The sequence below is a fragment of the Budorcas taxicolor genome, chromosome 1 (genome assembly GCF_023091745.1).
Source record: "Budorcas taxicolor isolate Tak-1 chromosome 1, Takin1.1, whole genome shotgun sequence".
In the NCBI taxonomy this organism is placed as follows: domain Eukaryota; kingdom Metazoa; phylum Chordata; class Mammalia; order Artiodactyla; family Bovidae; genus Budorcas; species Budorcas taxicolor.
This window is the reverse complement of record NC_068910.1, coordinates 194686494-194706447: the sequence shown is the minus strand read 5'-3', so window position 1 is coordinate 194706447 and position 19954 is coordinate 194686494. Positions and strand designations below refer to the sequence as shown.

Below are 19954 nucleotides of genomic sequence, written 5' to 3'. Positions count from 1 at the left end.
ATGCCCTCGGAGGAGCCCCGCGCCCCCGGCGCCCGGGGGACCGAGCGCGCGCCGGGCCGCGAGCCGCGCCTGCCCAGCCAGCTGCTGCCAGAGCTCTACGCCTTCGCGGCGCGCGTGCTGTTCTGCCTGGCGCCCGTCTACCTAGCCGGCTACCTGGGGCTCAGCATCACCTGGCTGCTGCTCGGCGTCCTGCTGTGGATGTGGTGGCGCAGGAACCGCCGCGGGAAGCTCGGGCGCCTCGCTGCCGCCTTCGAATTTCTAGACAACGAACGCCAGTTCATCAGCCGCGAGCTGCTGGGCCAGCACCTGCCCGCTTGGGTGAGCCGGGCCTAGCCGGGCGGAGGGTCGGAGTTGGGGCGGATGCCTTGGGGGTTCGGAAGGAACCTGCGGTCGGCGAAGGAGCTGGGGCGTGCAGACCCGAAGGAGGGCGGGAGCCTAGGACCCTCACACCTTCTCCCCAGGGGACAGACCCTGGGGGCGGTGGCCGTGCCTCTCGCCGCGGCGCTCCCGGGTCTCATTCCCACCTCTGGTCCTGCTGTGCTGGGAGCGTGAACCAGGGTTTCACTTGAGGGCCCAGAACCTGGGAGAAAAATCGCAGGCGGGCCACACCCAGAAAAACAAGGGCGTCTGGGACTCTGCGAAGTTACTGGTGAGGGAAACAGAAGACACTTCTTCCACTCGCCTGTTGATTCAAGGCAAAAACGCAGAGTGCAACGCCGACAGATACAGCAGTGGCAGAGGCCGGACAGAGGGAGGCGGTCGGGCTAGAGACCAGAGTTCAGGGATGGCACTGCGCAGGGGAGAGAGAGGCCCAGCCTCCGCCTCGCTGGAACACAGACTTCTCTCCCTCCCTGGACTGGTAGAGACACGCAGATGCACTCTGCAGCTACACAACCATCTCCTGGTGTGGAATGACCTGGACTGTGGCTTCTCAAATGCTTCTGGTCCTGAGAATCTCCTGGCCCACCTAACAAAAACAAGACCTAGCCCCCACCTCACAACCCTCAGGTGGAATTAAGGAACCTCACTGAGTCTCATGATCAGATGAGTCTGGGAAAAGCCTGGTAGAGGGGCATTCGGTCTGAGACTTGGTCTGCTGTAAGCCCTCTTCTCTGGATGATGAACTGGGGCTGGTTATCTCTGATGGCTTCCAGATACATTCAGGCCACCGAGGGGGAGAGCTGTCCAGAGGCCACAGACCCCTCACTTCCTCTGGCCTGTACTCTAGCATCCAGCCAGGCTGTAGGTTCCTCACCCCTGCCGGTGACAGTAACTGCTGAAGTGGGATGAGAAGAAGATATTAGAAAGTCCTGTTTATGTTAAATTCAAAAGTAAGCCCTATTGCATTAGTTTTCTACAGTTGCTGTAAAGTACTACAGACTGGGTGGCCTAGAAATTTATCAAGACCAAGGTGTTGGCAAGGTGGGTTTCTTCTGATGCCTCTCCTTGGCTCTGTTCCCCTATGTCTTCATGTGGCCCTCCCTCTGTACATATCTGTGTCTAAATTTCCTCTTCTTATAAGATCATCAGTCGGATTAGATTAGGGCCCACTCTAATGGTCTTGTTTTAACTTAATCATCTCTATAAAGACTCTTATTTCCAAATACAGTCATATTCTAAGGTACTTGGGGTTGGGACTTCAAAATATAAATTTTGGGAGACACAGTTTAGCTCATAGTGCCTTTTATTTATTTATTTAACTGCTTCATGTCTCAAGTGCAACATGCAGGAACTTTTTTAGTTGTGGCGTGTGATCTAGTTCCCTGACCAGGAATTAAACCCAGTTCCCCTGCATTGAGAGCATAGAGTCTTACCAACAGATCACCAGGATGGACAATAAAGCTTTAGAATTAGGTTTACAAATGTTGGGTAGCAGCCATGGAGACTGAGTCTGGGGCCTGTCTCCCCCAGACCTTGCTTGTTCTATGGAGGCTTGTGATCTTGAAAAGTGTGGACCCAGAGAGCAGGCCTGTAGCTGACCACACTTCTTGCTTACTGATAAGGGCGCTCAGGCTGCCTGTTAGGCCTCTGTCGTGACCCCCATGGCAGCCTCAGGCCCTGAGACCTCACCAAGTGACACCTCTCCCCTTTCGCCCCTCCATGTGTTAGGGAGGCCTCCAGGCACTTAGCTGTATACCAAGGCAATGTTTCTGAAATTGGAGTAAGACTCAGATCCTGCAGGGGCCCTGACACTCCCCAACCCCCTATCCTCCCACAGACACCATAGAAACTGTTCTGGCTTCTCCTGGGGGAGGTGACCCCAGAGCTACATGGACCTAGCCAACAGGGAGCTCAGCGAGATGGATGAGACAGAACACGTACCTGCTGGATTCTCACCCTGTAAACCATATCCCAGGCCTGAGCCAGCTCGGTTGAAGCAGTGGCCCTGCCAAGGGCAGTCTAAGCAAAGAAGGCCTGTGAGCACAGCGTGGAGGCACGGTGTGGTTGGTATCTGAGCAAGTGTTGGGTGCTTTGCCCAGCTGATGTGTGCAGTGCAGGCTGAAGGACAGGGGCCAGATTGAGGTAGGTGTGATGGAGGTTGGGGCTGATCCTGAAGGGAGTCTGGGGAAGGTTTTGGAAAGGTCCTGTAAAAAGCAGCAGGGAGGGAGGGGTGAAGCTGGAGGGAAGAGACCAGTTGAGAAACCAATTTTAGCCAAGGTGGTATCAGTGGTAGTGGGGACCAAGAGATGAGGATGAGAGCTGAGTGGGGGCAGGGACTGTAGGTGTGGAGGGGCCTAGGAGCAGGGTGCAGGAGGGACCAGGGTCTTCTGCATTCTGATTTGGAGAGCTGGGTGCCTGTGACTTGGACTGGGGATCTGGAATGTGAAGCAGGTCCGGGGAAGTAGGTTGTCTGTGTGAACACCTGTAGAGAGCACACAAATAGATGCAGACGTGGGCTTTTGAATCTGCCTCGCGGAGATTTCCATGCCCAGGGATGATGTGGAAAATCCGGAACCTACTTGGTTGAATTTCCCTCTGCCTGCCTCCTGAGGACACACACTGTTGATGAAGACAGAGGTGGCTCCCGTGTGGTGGGGAAGAGGGACCCTTGCCCATGATTTCAGAGCTTGGGCATCTTTATCTGACACGTGGACCTTTCAGTGGGCCTTCTTCCCTGTTTGGAAAACTGGTTTTCTTGAGTGAAAGGGGATTGATGGACTATGATCTTTGGTGTCCAGAAATATTTTTACCAATTAACAACTGGCAAACCACTAGCCAGGGTGTTGAAGAAAAGGTCTTGAGGGCCTTGAAGCCCTGCAGGTCATCACAGAGCACCCAGTGAGTGAGGGTGGACCCCCGCCCCTGCTGCCTGTCCAGCCATGTGCACACCTTGCTCTAATTTGCACCCAGTCCCTGTGAGGGGACAGAGGCCAAGGCCAAGCTGAGCCGGATCCAAGAGGCCACAGCGGTCCCTTCTCACTGGAGCCGTCCTTTCCTGCCCCACTAGACTCCTCCTCAACATGTCATACCAGTTGCTGCCTCCAGGTGATAAGAGAAGTTGCTTTCCTGAGCAGGCTGTCATTGTCCCCACCTGTGAAATCCTGTTAAAGGAGGTTGTTTCTGGTCTAACGTGAGACAGCCCCACTCTTCCTCTGGTTCCCTTCCAGGAACAGCTCAAGGGAAGGCTGCTTCTGCTATAGAAGGGGTCACAAGTGACGATGCCAGGGAGGCCCTTGTCCTGTGAATGTGGCCCGGCCACGTGGACAGACAGCAGTTCCTCTTCTGTCTGTCAGGGGAGCGGCCACTGCCTGCCACTCATGCCATTGTTCCTCATACTCAGTGTTTAGACTTTTCAAAGAATCAAGAGCAAAGAGTTGGACACGACTGAGCGACTTAGCTTTCAAGAGCCTTTTCGGTCAGCCCACCTCGCCAGGGCTGGGAGCTGCGGACAGCACAGTGATAGAACTAGAGACCCTGATCCTGTAGTCCCTGCTCCACCACTCATCTAGCCATTGGCCTTGAAGGCTCCGTTTCTACACGTGGTTGTGATGAGCTGAGTCTGAAAAGCTGCTTGTTCGGAGCCAGGCATGACTGCATGCTCTGGGGGTCTGTCACTGTATCCTTTGCAGTTTCCCAGACCTCTCAACTCTCTATTTTCCTAACATGAAATGAAGCTCATTACCAAGTGGCCCAGCAGCAAATGTGCTCTAGAGTTGGATGGCTGCAGGGCCCTTTGGAGACTCCAGCCCTTCCTGGGGTTCCGTTCATGGAATTCCACCTCTGGTACTCCCCAAACTTCCCACCTGATCTTCAGAGTCAGTCCTTTGTGCTCTGGGCTCCTCAGGTAACCTGTACTGCTTGAAGCCTCCACCCTCCCCTGCCCAGAGGCTCAGGCCCCCAGCTGGGTCTCCACAGGCTGCCTCCTAGATCTGGGCACAATAGGCCCTTTGCCACCCCGTGGTTTATGGGTTGTTGCTCATGGAGCCCTTGACCAGCGCTCACTTGGATAATTGGTTTGTTTATCAGATATTTGTTGGGCCCCTGCACGAGTGGGCCAGTGTGAGGAGGGAAGTTTGGTATGAGTCTCACCTGCCTCCAGGTGGATGTGTCTGGGGGATGAGGGCCTGGTAGTCAGGGGAAAGAATGGTCAGAAACCTTGTGTCTGTCTGTGGTCTCAGGCCTGGCCATGCTCACTCTCCTGGCAGCCGATAGCAGTCAGTTGGCAGCTTCGTGGGAGACAGTTAACCCTCGTGTGTCTGCTGCGGTGGGAGTGGGCTGATGTGGTGGTGTGGGCTTGGAGTCTGAGGCTTATTCACTGGGGGACCTTGAGAAGGTCCTCTGTCTTCTCTGAGTCTCTGAGTCCTGCCTGAAAATGATGAGGTTCTAGGGGATGTTCTAGAGCCTTTTTAGCTGCAGGAGTGTGCCACCACTGATCAGCCTCAACTTAGCTTTTCTCTAGTGCCCCAAGCCCACAGGACACTGTTCCCAATCTTTCTTGCTTCCCCATCACCTAAGTGGGGGTGCCCACTGAAGCAAACACCCAGGAGAGGTGAGCCATTCGCTCAAAGCATTGAGCGATCCAAGGTTCACAGCAGCATCCCTGGGACGATGATACCTGGGATGGATCCTTCTAAGTTTCTGTGCCAGCTGTTCAGCCTGACAACCAGGGCTGAGCGCTTTGCTTTCCTGAAGCTGAGAGTTCACATTCCTTTTGTGGGTGGAGCAGCAGTCTTCCAGGGCCCAGGCTCCCACAGTCAGGCCTGTACTGATAATTCTGCTAATTAAGGGAGTAAGTGCAGTGACAGCTGTGAGCCAGGGTGGACACTCTCAACTTCAATCCCAAAGCTCAATTCTCAGAGTCAGGGCCATGGAGCCTGGTTTTAAACATCAAGACTGGTTGGGCGTGGCTTGGAGCTGGGGACTTCTTTCCCAAAAGGCCTCTGCAGCCCCTGTGAGGTCATTCATGTGGCTCCGAGTCAGGCCCATCCTCAGGAAGGAAGGGGCAGGGCAGGTTTTAATCATGCCCCTTGGGTCTCTGCCCCACGACCTAGTGATGCTTCATGGACTTATCATGTCCTGGGCCTGGATTGGGTAATAAGAGAGGCAGAATGTGGGCCTGGCGCAGGGATCTTAGGCATCCACATGTTTGTTCCTTTACTCAGTGAGCAAACATCTATCGAGGACTTGCAGTGTCAGGCACCATGTTGCACCCTGGCCCACAACATGAGTGACACACAGTCCCTGCTTTCAAGGAACCTCTGAGCTAAATGGGGATGCAGACCCACGAGAACAGCCTTTTCTGACACAGCATGATCCGTCCCACAAGGTGGAATGCTCGTTCTGGGAAAGCATGGGGGAGGGAATGAAGCTAACCCAGACAGCCTCCTTGGAGGAAGAGGCTGTAGGAGGGGGTGGGTCACTACGAACCCAAAGTTTCCTTCATGTTTGGTCACCTGAGTGCCTCATCTTGTCCTGGGGTGAGCAGATCTGGATGGTAATTAATGATACCCAGACTCACAGGACTCTGATGCTGGAAAAGATTGAGGGCAAAAGGCGAGGGGGGTGGCAGAGAATGAGATAGTTAGCTAGTATCACCGACTCATTGCACATGTATCTAAGCAAACTCCGGGAAATAGTGAAGGAAAGAGGAGCCTGATGTGCTGCAGTCCATGGGGTCGCAAAGAGTCAGACATTGTACAAGACTTAGCGACTGAACAACAGCAACAAGACTCACAGGAGACTGCCTGGTGCAAGTTACGGGGAGCTGAATCTTCCTGGAATAGAGGTGTCCCCGAGACCTTTTCTCCAAGCTAAGGATCCAAGTCACTGGGAGGTCAGCTGGTAGGTTGGGATCAGGGCCAAGGGTAGAACAGCCCTGTCCTTCACCAGGGGACAGAAAGGCGTGGAGAGCTGATTCCAGCTTCTCTTGGCCTTGTGGTCCAGATCCTTGACCCCAGGCAGAGACGGTCCATTCGTGGGAATGACCCCAGTGACTTTGGGGGAGCTGCTGGGAGGTGTGAGCTGTCATCCCCACCATGACCCATGAAGGCCACAACACAGCTACATAGAGGAGCAGGGGACAGGGGCCTTGCCTTCCTATCCTCCCACCCCTCCACTCAGAGTTACTTCTCCTGGTAGAGTCTCAGGCATTTTTAAATCTCAGGAAACCTAGAGCTCATAGCCCCAAAGTGTTCCCTTGTGCTGGAGGAAGTTTCCCCCCTCCCTCTGCCCCGCCTTCCTCCTCCACCAACTCCTCCTCCACCACCTCCTCTTCTACTGCAGATAGTGAAGAGACAGTTAAATGTTTTCTGGCCCAGTGGGAACTATTAAAGGGACAGAGTCTCATTCTCATTACCTATCCTGTCACTTCAAACCAAGGAGATGATGGTTGACTCCCTCAGGCTGCACTGGGAGTCAGGGCTCAGCTCCTGTGCACCCTCTCTGTGTAGGTGTGGGTGGCTGCTCCTGCCTGAGAAGTCCCATCCCAGTGTGCCCAGGGTCACTAGTCCTTGAAAAGCCAAGGAACTCTCCAGGAGGTAGGATGTTTCAAAACCCCAGGTTCACCCAATCCATTCTTTTGCCCACACTATGTTTACTTTTTAAAGTAACTGGTTATAAACTGGTTAAAAAATCTTGTTTTTCTGGTTATGAAAGTGCAAATATTCCCATGGTAGGATATTTGGATATGGACTATAAGTAAATATTAGAGTAAGCATTTACAATTCCACCACCCAGAAATATACTCTTATGTTTGAGAGCACTTCCTTTGTATAAAAGGTATATGAAAACAATCTTTTGAAAACTTGTACCCTTGAATTTTTTTTTTTTTCATTTTGTGGCCTTAATATTATCCTGTAAACTTTCTTTCAAAAAATCCTTAAAGGTTATGCTATCCTTAATATGAAGAGACTGTAAGTGGCTTGATCATTTTTCGGACATCCAGTATTTTAGTTATGTCCAAGTTTGACCTGTTTCTGTGGTGGGCCGAGGTGGGTGTTGTTTTCTCTCTGTGTCTGCAAATTTCTCCCTCTGATCTTCCAGTCTGGCTTCCTTGACTCTTCCTTCAAGTCAAAGCTCAGGGACCTGCGCTGGAACCCTTCTGTCACACCCACTTCCCATGTTGACTTGCACCTACCTATTTTTATATCCCACTTTTCCTCCAGATCAAATATTCTTTTAAGGTGTGTGTCTTGTATCTCTCTGTACCCTCAGCTCCTTGCTCAGTGCCCAGTTCAAATAGGTTTTCAATAAAAATCTGTGGCATGAATGCCACAGTGAACATCTGCAATATAAATCTTAGTCCCTAGACTTCCCTGGTAGTCCAGCAGTTAAGACTTGGGCTTCCAATGCAGGGGACCTGGGTTTCATCCCTGGCTGGGGATCTAAGATCCCACAAGCTTTGCAGTGTAGCCAAAAGATTAAAAAAAAAAATCTCAGACCTGTTTCTCTAATTCCTTACATAGATTACACATTAAACTTATCTGTCAAAACTTAATTACTTGAAAGGTCCTCATTTCCACCTCACCGTGGCCTTATCAGCATGGAGGAGGAACAGGCAGAGAAGGAAGAAGATGACTATTGTTCAGTCATGTCTCCCAGAGCTTGCTCAAATTCACTGAGTCAGTGATGCCATCCAACCATCTCATCCTCTGTCATTTCCTTCTCCTGCCTAAAGTCTCTCCCAGCATCAGGGTCTTTTCTTCACATCAGGTGGCCAAAGTATTGGAGCTTCAGCTTTAGCATTAGTCCTTCCGATGAATATTGAAGGTTGATTTCCTTTTAGATTGACTGGATTGATCTCCTTACTGTCCAAGGGACAGTTCAAGAGTCTTCTCCAACACCACAGTTTGAAGGCATCAATTCTTTGGTGCTCAGCCTTCTTTATGGTCCAACTCACAACTGTACATGACTCCTGGAAAAACCATAGCATTGACTAGCTGGACCTTTGTTGGCCAAGTAATATCTCTGCTTTTTAATATACTGTCTAGGTTGGTCATAACTTTTCTTCCAAGGAGCAAGCATCTTTTCATTTCATGGCTACAGTCACCATCTGCTTTGATTTTGGAGCCCAAGAAAATAAAATCTGTCACTGTTTCCATTTTTTCCCCCATCTGTTTGCCATGAAGTGATGGGATCGGATGCCACGATCTTCCTTTTTTTGAAGGTTGAGTTTTAAACCAGCTTTTTCACTCTCCTCTTTCACTTTCATCAAGATACTGTTTAGTTCCTCTTCACTTTCTGCCGTTAGGGTGGCATCATCTGCATATCTGAGGTTATTGATATTTCTCCCGGCAATCTTGATTCCAGCTTGTGTTTCTTCCAGTCCAGCATTTTGCATGATGTACTCTGCATAGAAGTTAAATAAGCAGGGTGACAATATACAGCCTTGACGTACTCCTTTCCCGATTTGGAACCAGTCTGTTGTTCCATGTCTGGTTCTAACTGTTGCTTCTTGACCCACATACAGGTTTCTCAGAACAGGTTAGGTGATCTGGTATTCCCATCTCTTGAAGAATTTTCCAGTTTGTTGTGATCCACACAGTCAAAGCCTTTGGCATAGTCAATAAGGCAAAAGTAGATGTTTTTCTGGAATTCTCTTGTTGTTCCTATGATTCAACTGATGTTGGCAATTTGATCTCTAGTTTTTCTGCCTTTTCTAAATCCAGCTTGTACATCTGGAAGTTCTTGGTTCATGTACTGTTGAAGCCTGGCTTGGAGGATTTTGAGCATGACTTTGCTAGCTTGTGAAATGAGCACGATTGTCTGGTAGTTTGAACATTCTTTGGCATTGCCCTCCTTTGGGATTGGATGGTTGGCCTTTTACTAATTTAATGAGCAAGGGGATAAGTTTTTTTTACCCTCAAGGCATTACCAGACCTAGCAGGATCACTGAACTCTCTGGCAGTTTAGGATTATACTCAGGTGGGGCTTCCCCAGTGACTTAGTGGTAAAGAATCTGCCTGCAGTGAAGGAGACCTGGGTTCGATCCCTGGGTCAGGAAGATCCCCTGGAGAAGGGCATGGGTTCAGAGGAGCCCAGCAGACTACAGTCCACTGGGCCAGAATGAGTTGGACCTGAATGAAGCGACTTTGCATGCACTCCTTGAAACAATGACTCTGCAGGTATCTCAGAGCAGTCCCTCTCTGCTCTGAGCCCTTACTCCTCAGCCTGGATGACAGGCTCCTGCCACCCACATTATCTGTCTGCTCAGTCATCCTGCTGAGTCCAGCCAGCTGAAGACAGTTCAAGGCTGGTTGTGCTGTTCAGGAACCTACAGATTCTAGAACAGTTGTTATTGTTTAGTCGCTCAGTCATGTCCAATTCTGCAACCCCACGGACTGTAGCCTGCCAGGCTCCTCTGTCCATGGGATTTTTCAGGCAAGAATACTGGGGCGGGTTGCCATTTCCTTTTCTAGAGGAATCTTCCCAACCGGGTCTCCTTCATTGACAAGTGGATTCTTTACTCCTGAACCACCAGGGAAGCCCCAAAATGGAATTCCAAGCTGGCAAAGCAGTTATTTCTCTTAAGGCACTTTGGGCAGGGTGATTTTCACCCCAAAGCAGCAGATTCAATAGCTGTTTTCAGGACTTTCCTCGTGTTCCAGTGGTTAAGACTCCAAGCTTCCAATACAGGGGGCCCAGATTCAGCCCCTGGTTGGGGAACTAAGATCCCACATGCTGTGCCGTGCAGTCAATAATAATAATAATTTTAAAAACCAGTTTTCATGGTTAAATGTTTACCTCCCAAGAACAGAGAAAAAAAGGGATGTAAGGCAAAGTTTCATCAGGAGATAAGTGACTGAAATATGGGCTATTTTCTGGTGGGGGAGGAACTCTGCAGAGGCACCCAGAGAGCAGGGACTGTCTCAAGAGGATAGGAGCCCAGCAAGGCCTCTTGTGCAGCGTTCCCTTCCCCGTCAGACACCTGGGAGAGGATCTTCTCTCTTCTTTCCACTGGGGAGGGGTTGGCAAGATCAGATGAGTCAGCAGGAGTGTGTGTATAGAAATGCCCTTTGGAGCAGGATCCAGAGGCTTTTTTCTTTTTCTTTCTAGAAAAGGGAGTGTGTACTTAGATCTTTGTGTGTACATGTGATTCAGTGGCAGAAAGTGAAGAGGAACTAAAGAGTGTCTTGATGAGGGTGAAAGAAGAGAGTGAAAAAGGTGGCTTGAAACTCAACACTTAAAAAACTAAGGATCATAGCATCTGGTCACATTCTTTCATGAGAAATAGATGGTTAAGAAATGGAAGCAGTGACAAATTTTGTTTTCTTGGACCCTAAAATCATTGTGGGTGGTGACTGCAGACATGAAATTAAAAGACAGTGCTCCTTGGAAGAAAAGCTATGACCAACCTAGACCGCATATTAAAAAGCAGAGACATTACTTGGCTGACAAAGGTCTGGCTAGTCAAAGCTACGGTTTTCCCAGTAGTCATGTATGGATGTGAGAGTTGGACCATAAAGAAGGCTGAGCACCAAAGAATTGATGATTTTGAATTGTAGAGCTGGAGAAGACTCTTAAGAGTCCCTTGGACTGCAAGGAGATCAAACCAGCCAATCCTAAAGGAAATCAACCCTGAGTGTTCATTGGAAGGATTGATGCTAAAGTTGAAGCTTCAGGACTTTGGCCACCTGATGTGAAAAGCTGACTCATTGAAAAAGACTCTGATGCTGGGAAAGATTGAGGGTGACAGGAGAAGGGGGTGGCAGAGGATGAGATGGTAAGATAGCACCACCAACTTGATGGACATGAATTTGAGCAAATTATGGGAGACAATGGAGAACAGAGGAGCCTGGTAGGCTGCAGTCCATGGGGTCACAGAGTTGTACATGACTTAGTGACTGAGAAACAAGTGATTCTGTGGGTGGGTCTGTGTAGCTCTGGGTGTGTGTGTCTATGTGTGTACATGTATCTGTGCATCTGTGTATGTCTTGGTGTGTGTGTCTACATGTGTGTGTCCATTTACCTGTATATGTCTGTGTGTGTCTCTATGTCTGTACACAGCTGCTCCCAGGGGAGGAGCCACTGTCTCTGTGAGAGGGAAGCAGGATTCACCGAGTGACAGGCACGCTCTGTAAGTGAAGCCCTCTAGTCCCCTGCCTCCTGAGAGAGTCTGGTGGCCAGAACCTCCTGTCCAGGCCGCTCAGCCCAACTCCAGCCCATCTGTGGGCTCCACCCCCCAGTGGCATGCAGCCCTCACACTCTGGGTCCATTTCCTCACTGCTGTGCAATCACTTTTCCTAAAGAGTTTAAGATATAAAGCATGTGACCACCTAAGGATGAAGCACAAACATGATCCATTTTGGTGGCCTCTGCCAGTCTAGAATTCTTAGACTTGTTTTATTTATTTATATACATGTGTGTGTATATATATATATATATATATATTTATATGGCTATTAGTTCAGTTCTGTTCTGTCACTCAGTCGTGTCTGACTCTTTGTGACCCCATGAATCGCAGCACGCCAGGCCTGCCTGTCCATCACCAACTCCTGGAGTTCACTCAAACTCACATCCATTGAGTCGGTGATGCCATCCAGCCATCTCATCCTCTGTCATCCCCTTCTCCTCCTGCCCCCAATCCCTCCCAGCATCAGAGTCTTTTCCAATGAGTCAACTCTTCCCATGAGGTGGCCAAAGTACTGGAGCTTCAGCTTTAGCATCCTTCCCTCCAAAGAACACCCAGGGCTGATCTCCTTCAGAATGGACTGGTTGGATCTCCTTGCAGTCCAAGGGACTCTCAGTAGTCTTCTCCAACACCGCAGTTCAAAAGCATCAATTCTTCGGCGCTCAGCTTTCTTCACAGTCCAACTCTCACATACATACATGACTGCTGGAAAAACCATAGCCTTGACTAGACGGACCTTAGTCGGCAAAGTAATGTCTCTGCTTTTGAATATGCTATCTAGGTTGGTCATAACTTTCCTTCCAAGGAGTAAATGTCTTTTAATTTCATGGCTGCAATACCATCTGCAGTGATTTTGGAGCCCCCCAAAATAAAGTCTGACACTGTTTCCACTGTTTCCCCATCTATTTCCCATGAAGTGATGGGACTGCATGCCATGATCTTTGTTTTCTGAATGTTGAGCTTTAAGCCAACTTTTTCACTCTCCTCTTTCACTTTCATCAAGAAGCTTTTTAGTTCCTCTTCACTTTCTGCCATAAGGGTGGTGTCATCTGCATATCTGAGGTTATTGATACTTCTCCCGGCAGTCTTGATTCCAGCTTGTGCTTCCTCCAGCCCAGCATTTCTCATGATGTACTCTGCATATAAGTTAAATAAGCAGGGTGACAATTTGCACCCTTGACGTACTCCTTTTCCTATTTGGAACCAGTCTGTTTGTCCATGTCCAGTTCTAACTGTTGCTTCCTGACCTGCATATAGGTTTCTCAAGAGGCAGGTCAGGTGGTCTGGTATTCCCATCTCTTTCAGAATTTTCCACAGTTTATTGTGATCCACACAGTCAAAGGCTTTGGCATAGTCAATAAAGCAGAAATAGATGTTTTCCTGGAACTCTCTTGCTTTTTCCACGGTCCAGCGGATGTTGGCTATACTGGCTCTTAGTCGTGGAATGCAGGATCTTCAGTGGCAGCATGTGGATCTAGTTCCCTGACCAAGGATCGAACCTGGGCCCCCTGCATTGGGAATGCGGAGTCTTAGCCACTGGGCCACCAGGGAAGTCCCAGACTTGGTCTGATTTACAGTCTTTCCTGCCTCTCTAGGCTCTGATTACCACCACTCTTGACCATATCTAAATATGCCGTCATTATTAGTCCACTTTGCCTGGAAGGCTTTGGCCCAAGTACACTAATAGCAGCATGACAGTGTTAGCTTAAGGGGTCCTTATATGTGGGCTGAGAGCTCATCTGTTGAAACTTGCCCAAGGGCTCCTGCGGGCAGAAGAGCAGGCATCTGAGATTCTGATGACTTGACCACAGGCCCCAGCAACTTTTGAATTTTCCAGGATTGCTCTGGAGAACTGCCCATACCCATAATACATCATTCAGAAGAGTGTTCATGTTTCTATGGAGATGAACCTTCAAGAGCTGTGTCTCCATTTAGAAGTACATTTGTCCTTTCTCTCTCTGGATTGTAGATCCTGTGGGCCACACAGGACTGAGCAACTTCTCTGCTCTCAATCAGGAGAAACCTGAGGCTGCAGGAAAAGGACCACACACCTGTTAGAGGCCAGGGCAGTGCCTCGAGCCAGGCAGAATCGTGATACTGTGTTTTTCACCTGTTAGTTCATGCCTCCCTTTGCTCTTATGGCACAAAAGATATTCCCTTTGTAAAAGAAGTGAGGCCCAAAGGCTACTGGTAAAAATTTGAAGACAAAGCGATATTCTCCTAAGAGTAATCACTGGAGACACAGGCAGTGACTATATCCCTGGTCAGCAACATTGGGGAGCAGAAAGGCCACCTTGTTCTAGGGCTGGGGCAGGTCCTCCAGCCTGGGAGGCCCTGAGTGCTCATGCTTCCGCATCCTCCACCACCAGGATCAGAAGGAGCAGGTGAGCTTATTAAAGATGCAAGTTTCAAGGCCCTGCCCCATCCTCCTGAGTCAGAATCTCAGAGGGACCTGACCAAGAATCCACATTTCACCAGCTTTCCAGGTGATGTTTTTATAAAGAAAAGTTTGAGAACTGCTCAGAGTCTAGCCCTTTGCATTGCCTGTTGGTGGGTGTGTCTCTCATCCTAGCTGGTCCCAGAGACTCCTGGATACTCCCAGGCTCATGGGAATTGGAACGAAAATGACTTTAGGACTCAGTCTGAGAGTGAGCCAACCTGGGTTCTTTTTCTGCCTTCCCTTTGTTTACCTGGGGAGGGAAAGACACAGGCAGAGGCGTTGATTGGATCCTCTTGCCCGTTTGGAGCACCCCCATTGGGCAGAATTTCCCATGGGGCCTCTTGGGCACTGGGCTCAGCCAATCAGCAGAGGCCAGGGAAACAACAGCCGCCCCTTGTTCTTCCTCTTGTGCTTCAGCGGTTTTAGCTGTGTTATCCTCTTCTCATTTTCTGTTCCCCTTTCTCAGCAGTCTCCCAAAGTGCAAAGCTGTGGGCACTAGGAGACCCAGGGAATTTGCTGGGCTTTGGATCAAACAGAACTAGACATACAACCCACATGATCTTGTTCTTGGCAAGTACCTAAGGTCAGAGGTGTCAGTGTTTGTACCTCTGAGGTCTGTATGCCTTCCACCAACAGTCACCATTTCTGGAGCATTTACTCTGAGCTGGGAAGTGTACTGAGCACCATACTTGAATTGTTTTATTTAATTTTCTCAGTAACTCTGTGAAGTTGGTAGTACTGTGCCCACATTATGGATGAGAAAACTGAGGTTAAAAGAGGTGGAATTTTAAATGCATAGGAGTAGGTTAGAAAAGCACTAAGAAGTAGACTTCAAATGCTGACATTTCAGGTAGCAGAAGGAGAGGGTAAATGGATGACGGAAAAGACTTGAAGGCTGGACTTAGGTAAGAAGATCTGAGTTCTGGTCTCCTGGTTGATTTTGGCAAGTGCTATTCTCTGAGCCTCTCCTCACATGTAAAATGGGGATAATTGCGTGTTTGCTGTTCACTTTATACAACATGAGGAGGATCAAATGAAAGTGTCTATGGAACCCTATGCATGTGGTAGTTGCTCAGTCATGTCCAACTCTGTGACCCCATGGCCTGTAGCCCATCTCTGTCCATGGGATTCTCCAGGCAAGAACACTGGAGTGGGTAGCCATTACCTTCTCCAAGGGGTCTTCCTGACCCAGGGATTAAACCCAGATCTCCTGCATTGCAGGCAGATTCTTTACCATCTTTTACCACCAGGGAAGCCCTTAGTGACTTAGAAAGTGTGGCCTAGTGAAGGCTCAGGTCCCATGAGGGCAGTCCTCTGCCAAATTAGACTTTATGCAGGAGAGGAAAACAGTGGTGTGTAGTGTTTTGTAAGAGCAGTGAGTGTGGAAGAGTGGAAAATCACAGACAGTCCTGGATCTGGGTCACAGCTCTAGTACTCCACAGCTGGTGGTTGTAAGTTCACTCTCAGCCTTAGTTTCATTATCTGTAAAATGGGGCTAATAAGGGATTAAAGTAAGTCTTAAAGGACATACATGAATTCAAAAGGCTGAAAACAGGATGGAAAAAAGATACAACTGGACAACTTTGAAATAAGAGCAGGCCCATAGTAGCAATGTTCGTATTAACTCAGATATGTCTTCAAGACAAAGATGTTACATGCTTATAAAAGTATGAAAATGTTAGTTGCTCAGTCTTGTCTGACTCTTCACACCCCATGGACTGGAACCCACAAGACTCCTCTGTCCATGGAATTTTCCAGGCAAGAACACTGGAGTGGTTGCCATGCCCTTCTCCAATATGCTCACTAAAGGCACCATAATTAAGAAGGTATAATAATCATGGCCATATATGAACTTCATAATATAAACTTGAAATATAAGCCAACAACTCACAGACTGCTCAGAGAATTAGATAAATCAGCAGTTGGGCTTGAAATTTTTCATATATTCCTCTCTGAAAATGAAAAATCAAGTACACAAAAGAGTAAACAAGGATAAACACTATTTAAAGGCAGTGATTAATAATTTGGTCATATGTGGAACAGTCATGGGAATTAATCATATACCAGGCTACAAAGATATTTTTGATATATTCCAATGAATCATGTACCAGGCCACAAAGGTATTATCAATATATTCCAATGAGCAGACTGTTCAGAACATAAATGAAATTAGAAAACAATAATAGTTATAGGTATATGTCTAGATAATTTTAAAATATTACTATTTTAAAACCATTGTTTTAGAAAGAAAAACACCGATACAATATATTAACGCATATATATGGAATTTAGAAAGATGGTAACGATGACCCTATGTGCGAGACAGCAAAAGAGACACTGATGTAAAGAACAGACTTTTGGACTCTGTGGGAGAAGGCGTGGGTGGGATGATTTGAAAGAATGGCATTGAAACACGTATATTATCATATATGAAACAGATCGCCAGTCCAGATTTGATGCATGAGACAGAGTGCTCAGGGCTGGTGCACTGGGATGACCCTGAGGGATGGGATGGGGAGGGAGGTGGGAGGAGGGTTCAGGATGGGGAACACATGTACACCCATGGCTGATTCAAGTGAATGTATGGCAAAACCCACCACAATATTGTAAAGTAATTAGCCCCCAATTAAAAAAAAAAAACTTTTTTTAAAACATGACATTTCAAAAACTGAGAGCTGAATAATGATGAAAAACGATGCCAAAAATTGTAAGCGAATTTATAACTTTAAATTTATCATAAAATAAGAAAAATTGAAAAATAAATGATTCAACTCTAAAACTCACAGAGTCTGACTAATAAAAGAACAATAGGTTTAGATCAAAGAAATAAGAAAGAAGAACATGATAAAATGAAGAGGATGAAAGTGAAGAAACATTTAAGAATAACAGCAGGGACTTCTTTGGCGGTCCAGTGGTTAAGACTTCATGCTCCCAGTGCAGGCGGCATGGGGTTGATCCTTGGTTGGGAACTAAGATTCCTCAGGCTGCTCAGTGCAGCCAAAAGTATAAAAGGTAAAGAAAATTATTAACTGAAGTTAGTTGTCTGAAAAGATTAAATAGGCCAATAGGTACAACTTTGTCAAGCTTGATTATGAAAAAAGATAAACTATAGAATGAAAAAGGCAGAAATGGCTATATAGGTGTAGCAGATTAAAACAATGAAACATTGTAAATAACTATTTATCAAGACATTTGAAAGCCTGGATGAACTAGATATATTTCTAGAAAAATATAAATGTCGAGATTACCACACTAGGAGATCAGTAGACCTTTAACCTTTAAAGACACCATTGACCTCTAAAGAGAAAAATGGTGATTAACCACCCTCAAAAGTCTAAGATGGTTTTATAGGTTAAGATATACTAAATTCCATCAATCAGATAATTCCTGTATTTACACTTTGTTTCAGAAGATAAGGAAAGGTGTCCCACTCATTTTACAATTATTCATGAAATCTTTATATCAAAATCAGATAGAAATTGTCCAAGAACAAAAGCTGTTCAGTTCGGTCACTCAGTCGGGTCTGACTCTTTGTGACCTCATGGACTGCAGCATGCCAGGGTTCCCTGTCCATCACCAACTCCCAGAGCCTACTCAAACTCATGTCCATCGAGTCAGTGATGCCATCCAACCATCTCATCCTCCGTGTCCCTTTCTCCTCAATCTTTCCCAGCATCAGGGTCTTTTCCAATGAGTTGGTTCTTCGCATCAGGTGGCCAAAGTATTGAAGTTTTAGCTTCAGCATCAGTCCTTCCTGAATATTCATGACTGATTTCCTTTAGGATTGACCGGTTGGATCTCCTTGCAGTCCAAGGGGACTTGAGCTGTAGGTATCACTTTGAATCATTAGTGTATAAAACCTAAGTGAGATATCAGGCTAGCTAAATATTTTAAGTAGGATTTATACCAGGAAAGAGAGATGGTTCTGATTTAGAAAGAAACATCAGTTAAGTTGATCACATTAATGGATGAAAGGGAAAAAATAACTTTGAGTTGCTCAATAGATATGAGAAAGTATTGAATATAGTTCAATACCCATTAATAGTGAGAGCTCTTGGAAGTTTAGAGATTGAAAAGAACTTTCTCAGTCTGATAGAGGCTGTCTTCCGAAATTTATAGCAAAAATCATGCTTAATGGAGAAACTTCCTTTTGAGGTCGGGAACCAGATAGAGCTACTTGCTATCGCCGTGAGTGCCTGTGTAGTGCCAGAGGACTGGCCGAGAGAAACAAGTGTAAGGATAAGGTGTGGGAAAAAAGAAATTGTTATCACTAGGAGATTACAAATGTGTATAAATTACCTATGAGAATTAACAGAACTGGTAACAAATTTCAAGAAAAGTTGCCCAGAAAATGAAACATCATTTTTAGTAACTGCAAAACCCACAGAGTAATGTAACAAAAAATGTGGAAGACTTCTTTAGAGAAAAGGTTATGATCCTAAATGTGAATACAACCATACAAAATGATTGTATTTTGTATGAATTTGTATGAATTCATACAAATATGAATAAATAAAGGGAAATATTCTGCTCATGGATGCAAAATGTCATACTGTTAAAGAGGTCAGTTCTTCTACAAATTAATCTATGAATTTGGAAATATAACCATCAAAATCTGAGGAGGGTATTTTTAGGGAAGGTGGACAAGATGATTCTGAAATTCATAGGGAAGCAGAAATACCTACTGTTATCTAAAGCAGTTTGAAAAAGAAAAGCAAAAAGAGGGGAATCACCCTACCCCAGGTTATATTGTGAAGTCACAGAGATTAAAATAGTGTGATAGTGATGCCGGAACAGGCAAACAGACCATGGTGTTCAGTGCCAAGTCCTGAAACACGCTGAGGTGCACATGAGAAGCTCGTGTGTGAGGGAAGTACCTTCACTCAGTTCAGTTCAGTTCAGTCGCTCAGTCGTGTCCGACTCTTTGCGATCCCTTGAATCGCAGCACACCAGGCCTCCCTGTCCATCACTAACTCCCAGAGTTCACTCAGACTCATGTCCATGGAGTCAGTGATGCTTCACTAGTTAGTAGGAAACATTAACTAATCTCCCACCTCCTCCCCTTCTCTCTCCCCTCCCCTTCCCCCCTCCCTCCCCCTCTCTCTCCCCTCTCTCCCCCTGCCCCTCCCCCCCTTCCCCCCCCTTTCCTTCCTCCTGCTGTGTTCCTTCCCCTTATCTTCTTAGAAAATTGCCTTCAAGTGTGTGGATAAATTATATACCTACCTCACCCACTATAAAAAAAAAAATTCCAGACTATTGAAGACCTTCCTTTTATGTGAAAACTAAAACACAAAAGCCAATAGATAAAAACATAGAATAACTTTGAGAATTTGGAGTCGGAAAAGGTCTGAATTATAATGAGAGAAAGACCCGACTGACAACGCACTGGGTGGGTGTGAGCAGTTGCTCCATAAAGGTCAGCCTGTCTGCTTCCTTCCCTGGTCCAAGAACTTACTCAGGGGCAGTCACAAAGGAGGTGGCTCAGCTCTTGTGTTGTCTCCCGGAGGAGGGTGACAGGGCTAAGATTCAGGCCCAGGGAAGCCCTTTGGTGCCTAAGGTGAAATAGGGTGTCTTGATGGTCTCTTTGAATCATTGCTCTTGTCAGGGGTTCAGACTCACTCTCTGGGGGCATCTCTTAGGCAGGAGCCTCAAATACAGGCGAGGGTGGTCAGGAGAGACCGTGACCACACTCAGTGCGGGCCCTGGGCCTTCCATGCTGCCTCCCTTCAGGGTGGGTGTGGGCCACTCTAATGCAGGAGGTGGGCTGGTCAGTGGTCCCTTACAGCCAACCCTGACTGAACTCCAGGATCATGCCAGGAGCTTGTTAAAAATGAATTAGAAGCCCCACCCTGGTGTACCCTGATGGATCTATTGGATTCATCAGATGGAGGAATCTGTCTGACTAGATCCCAAGTGTGGGTGAGGTCAGACCCAGCATGCTGGAT

At 47.3% G+C, this 19954-nt stretch overlaps 1 protein-coding gene across 1 annotated transcript in view; it reads left to right on the top strand.

Annotated features, from left to right (window-relative positions):
* The window catches only part of ESYT3 (extended synaptotagmin 3), a 53726-nt gene continuing 33772 nt past the window's right edge, over positions 1-19954 (top strand). The window contains exon 1 of the mRNA XM_052646840.1: positions 1-318. Within this exon, the coding sequence (XP_052502800.1) occupies positions 1-318 (318 nt within the window). The remainder of the gene's footprint in view (positions 319-19954) is intronic.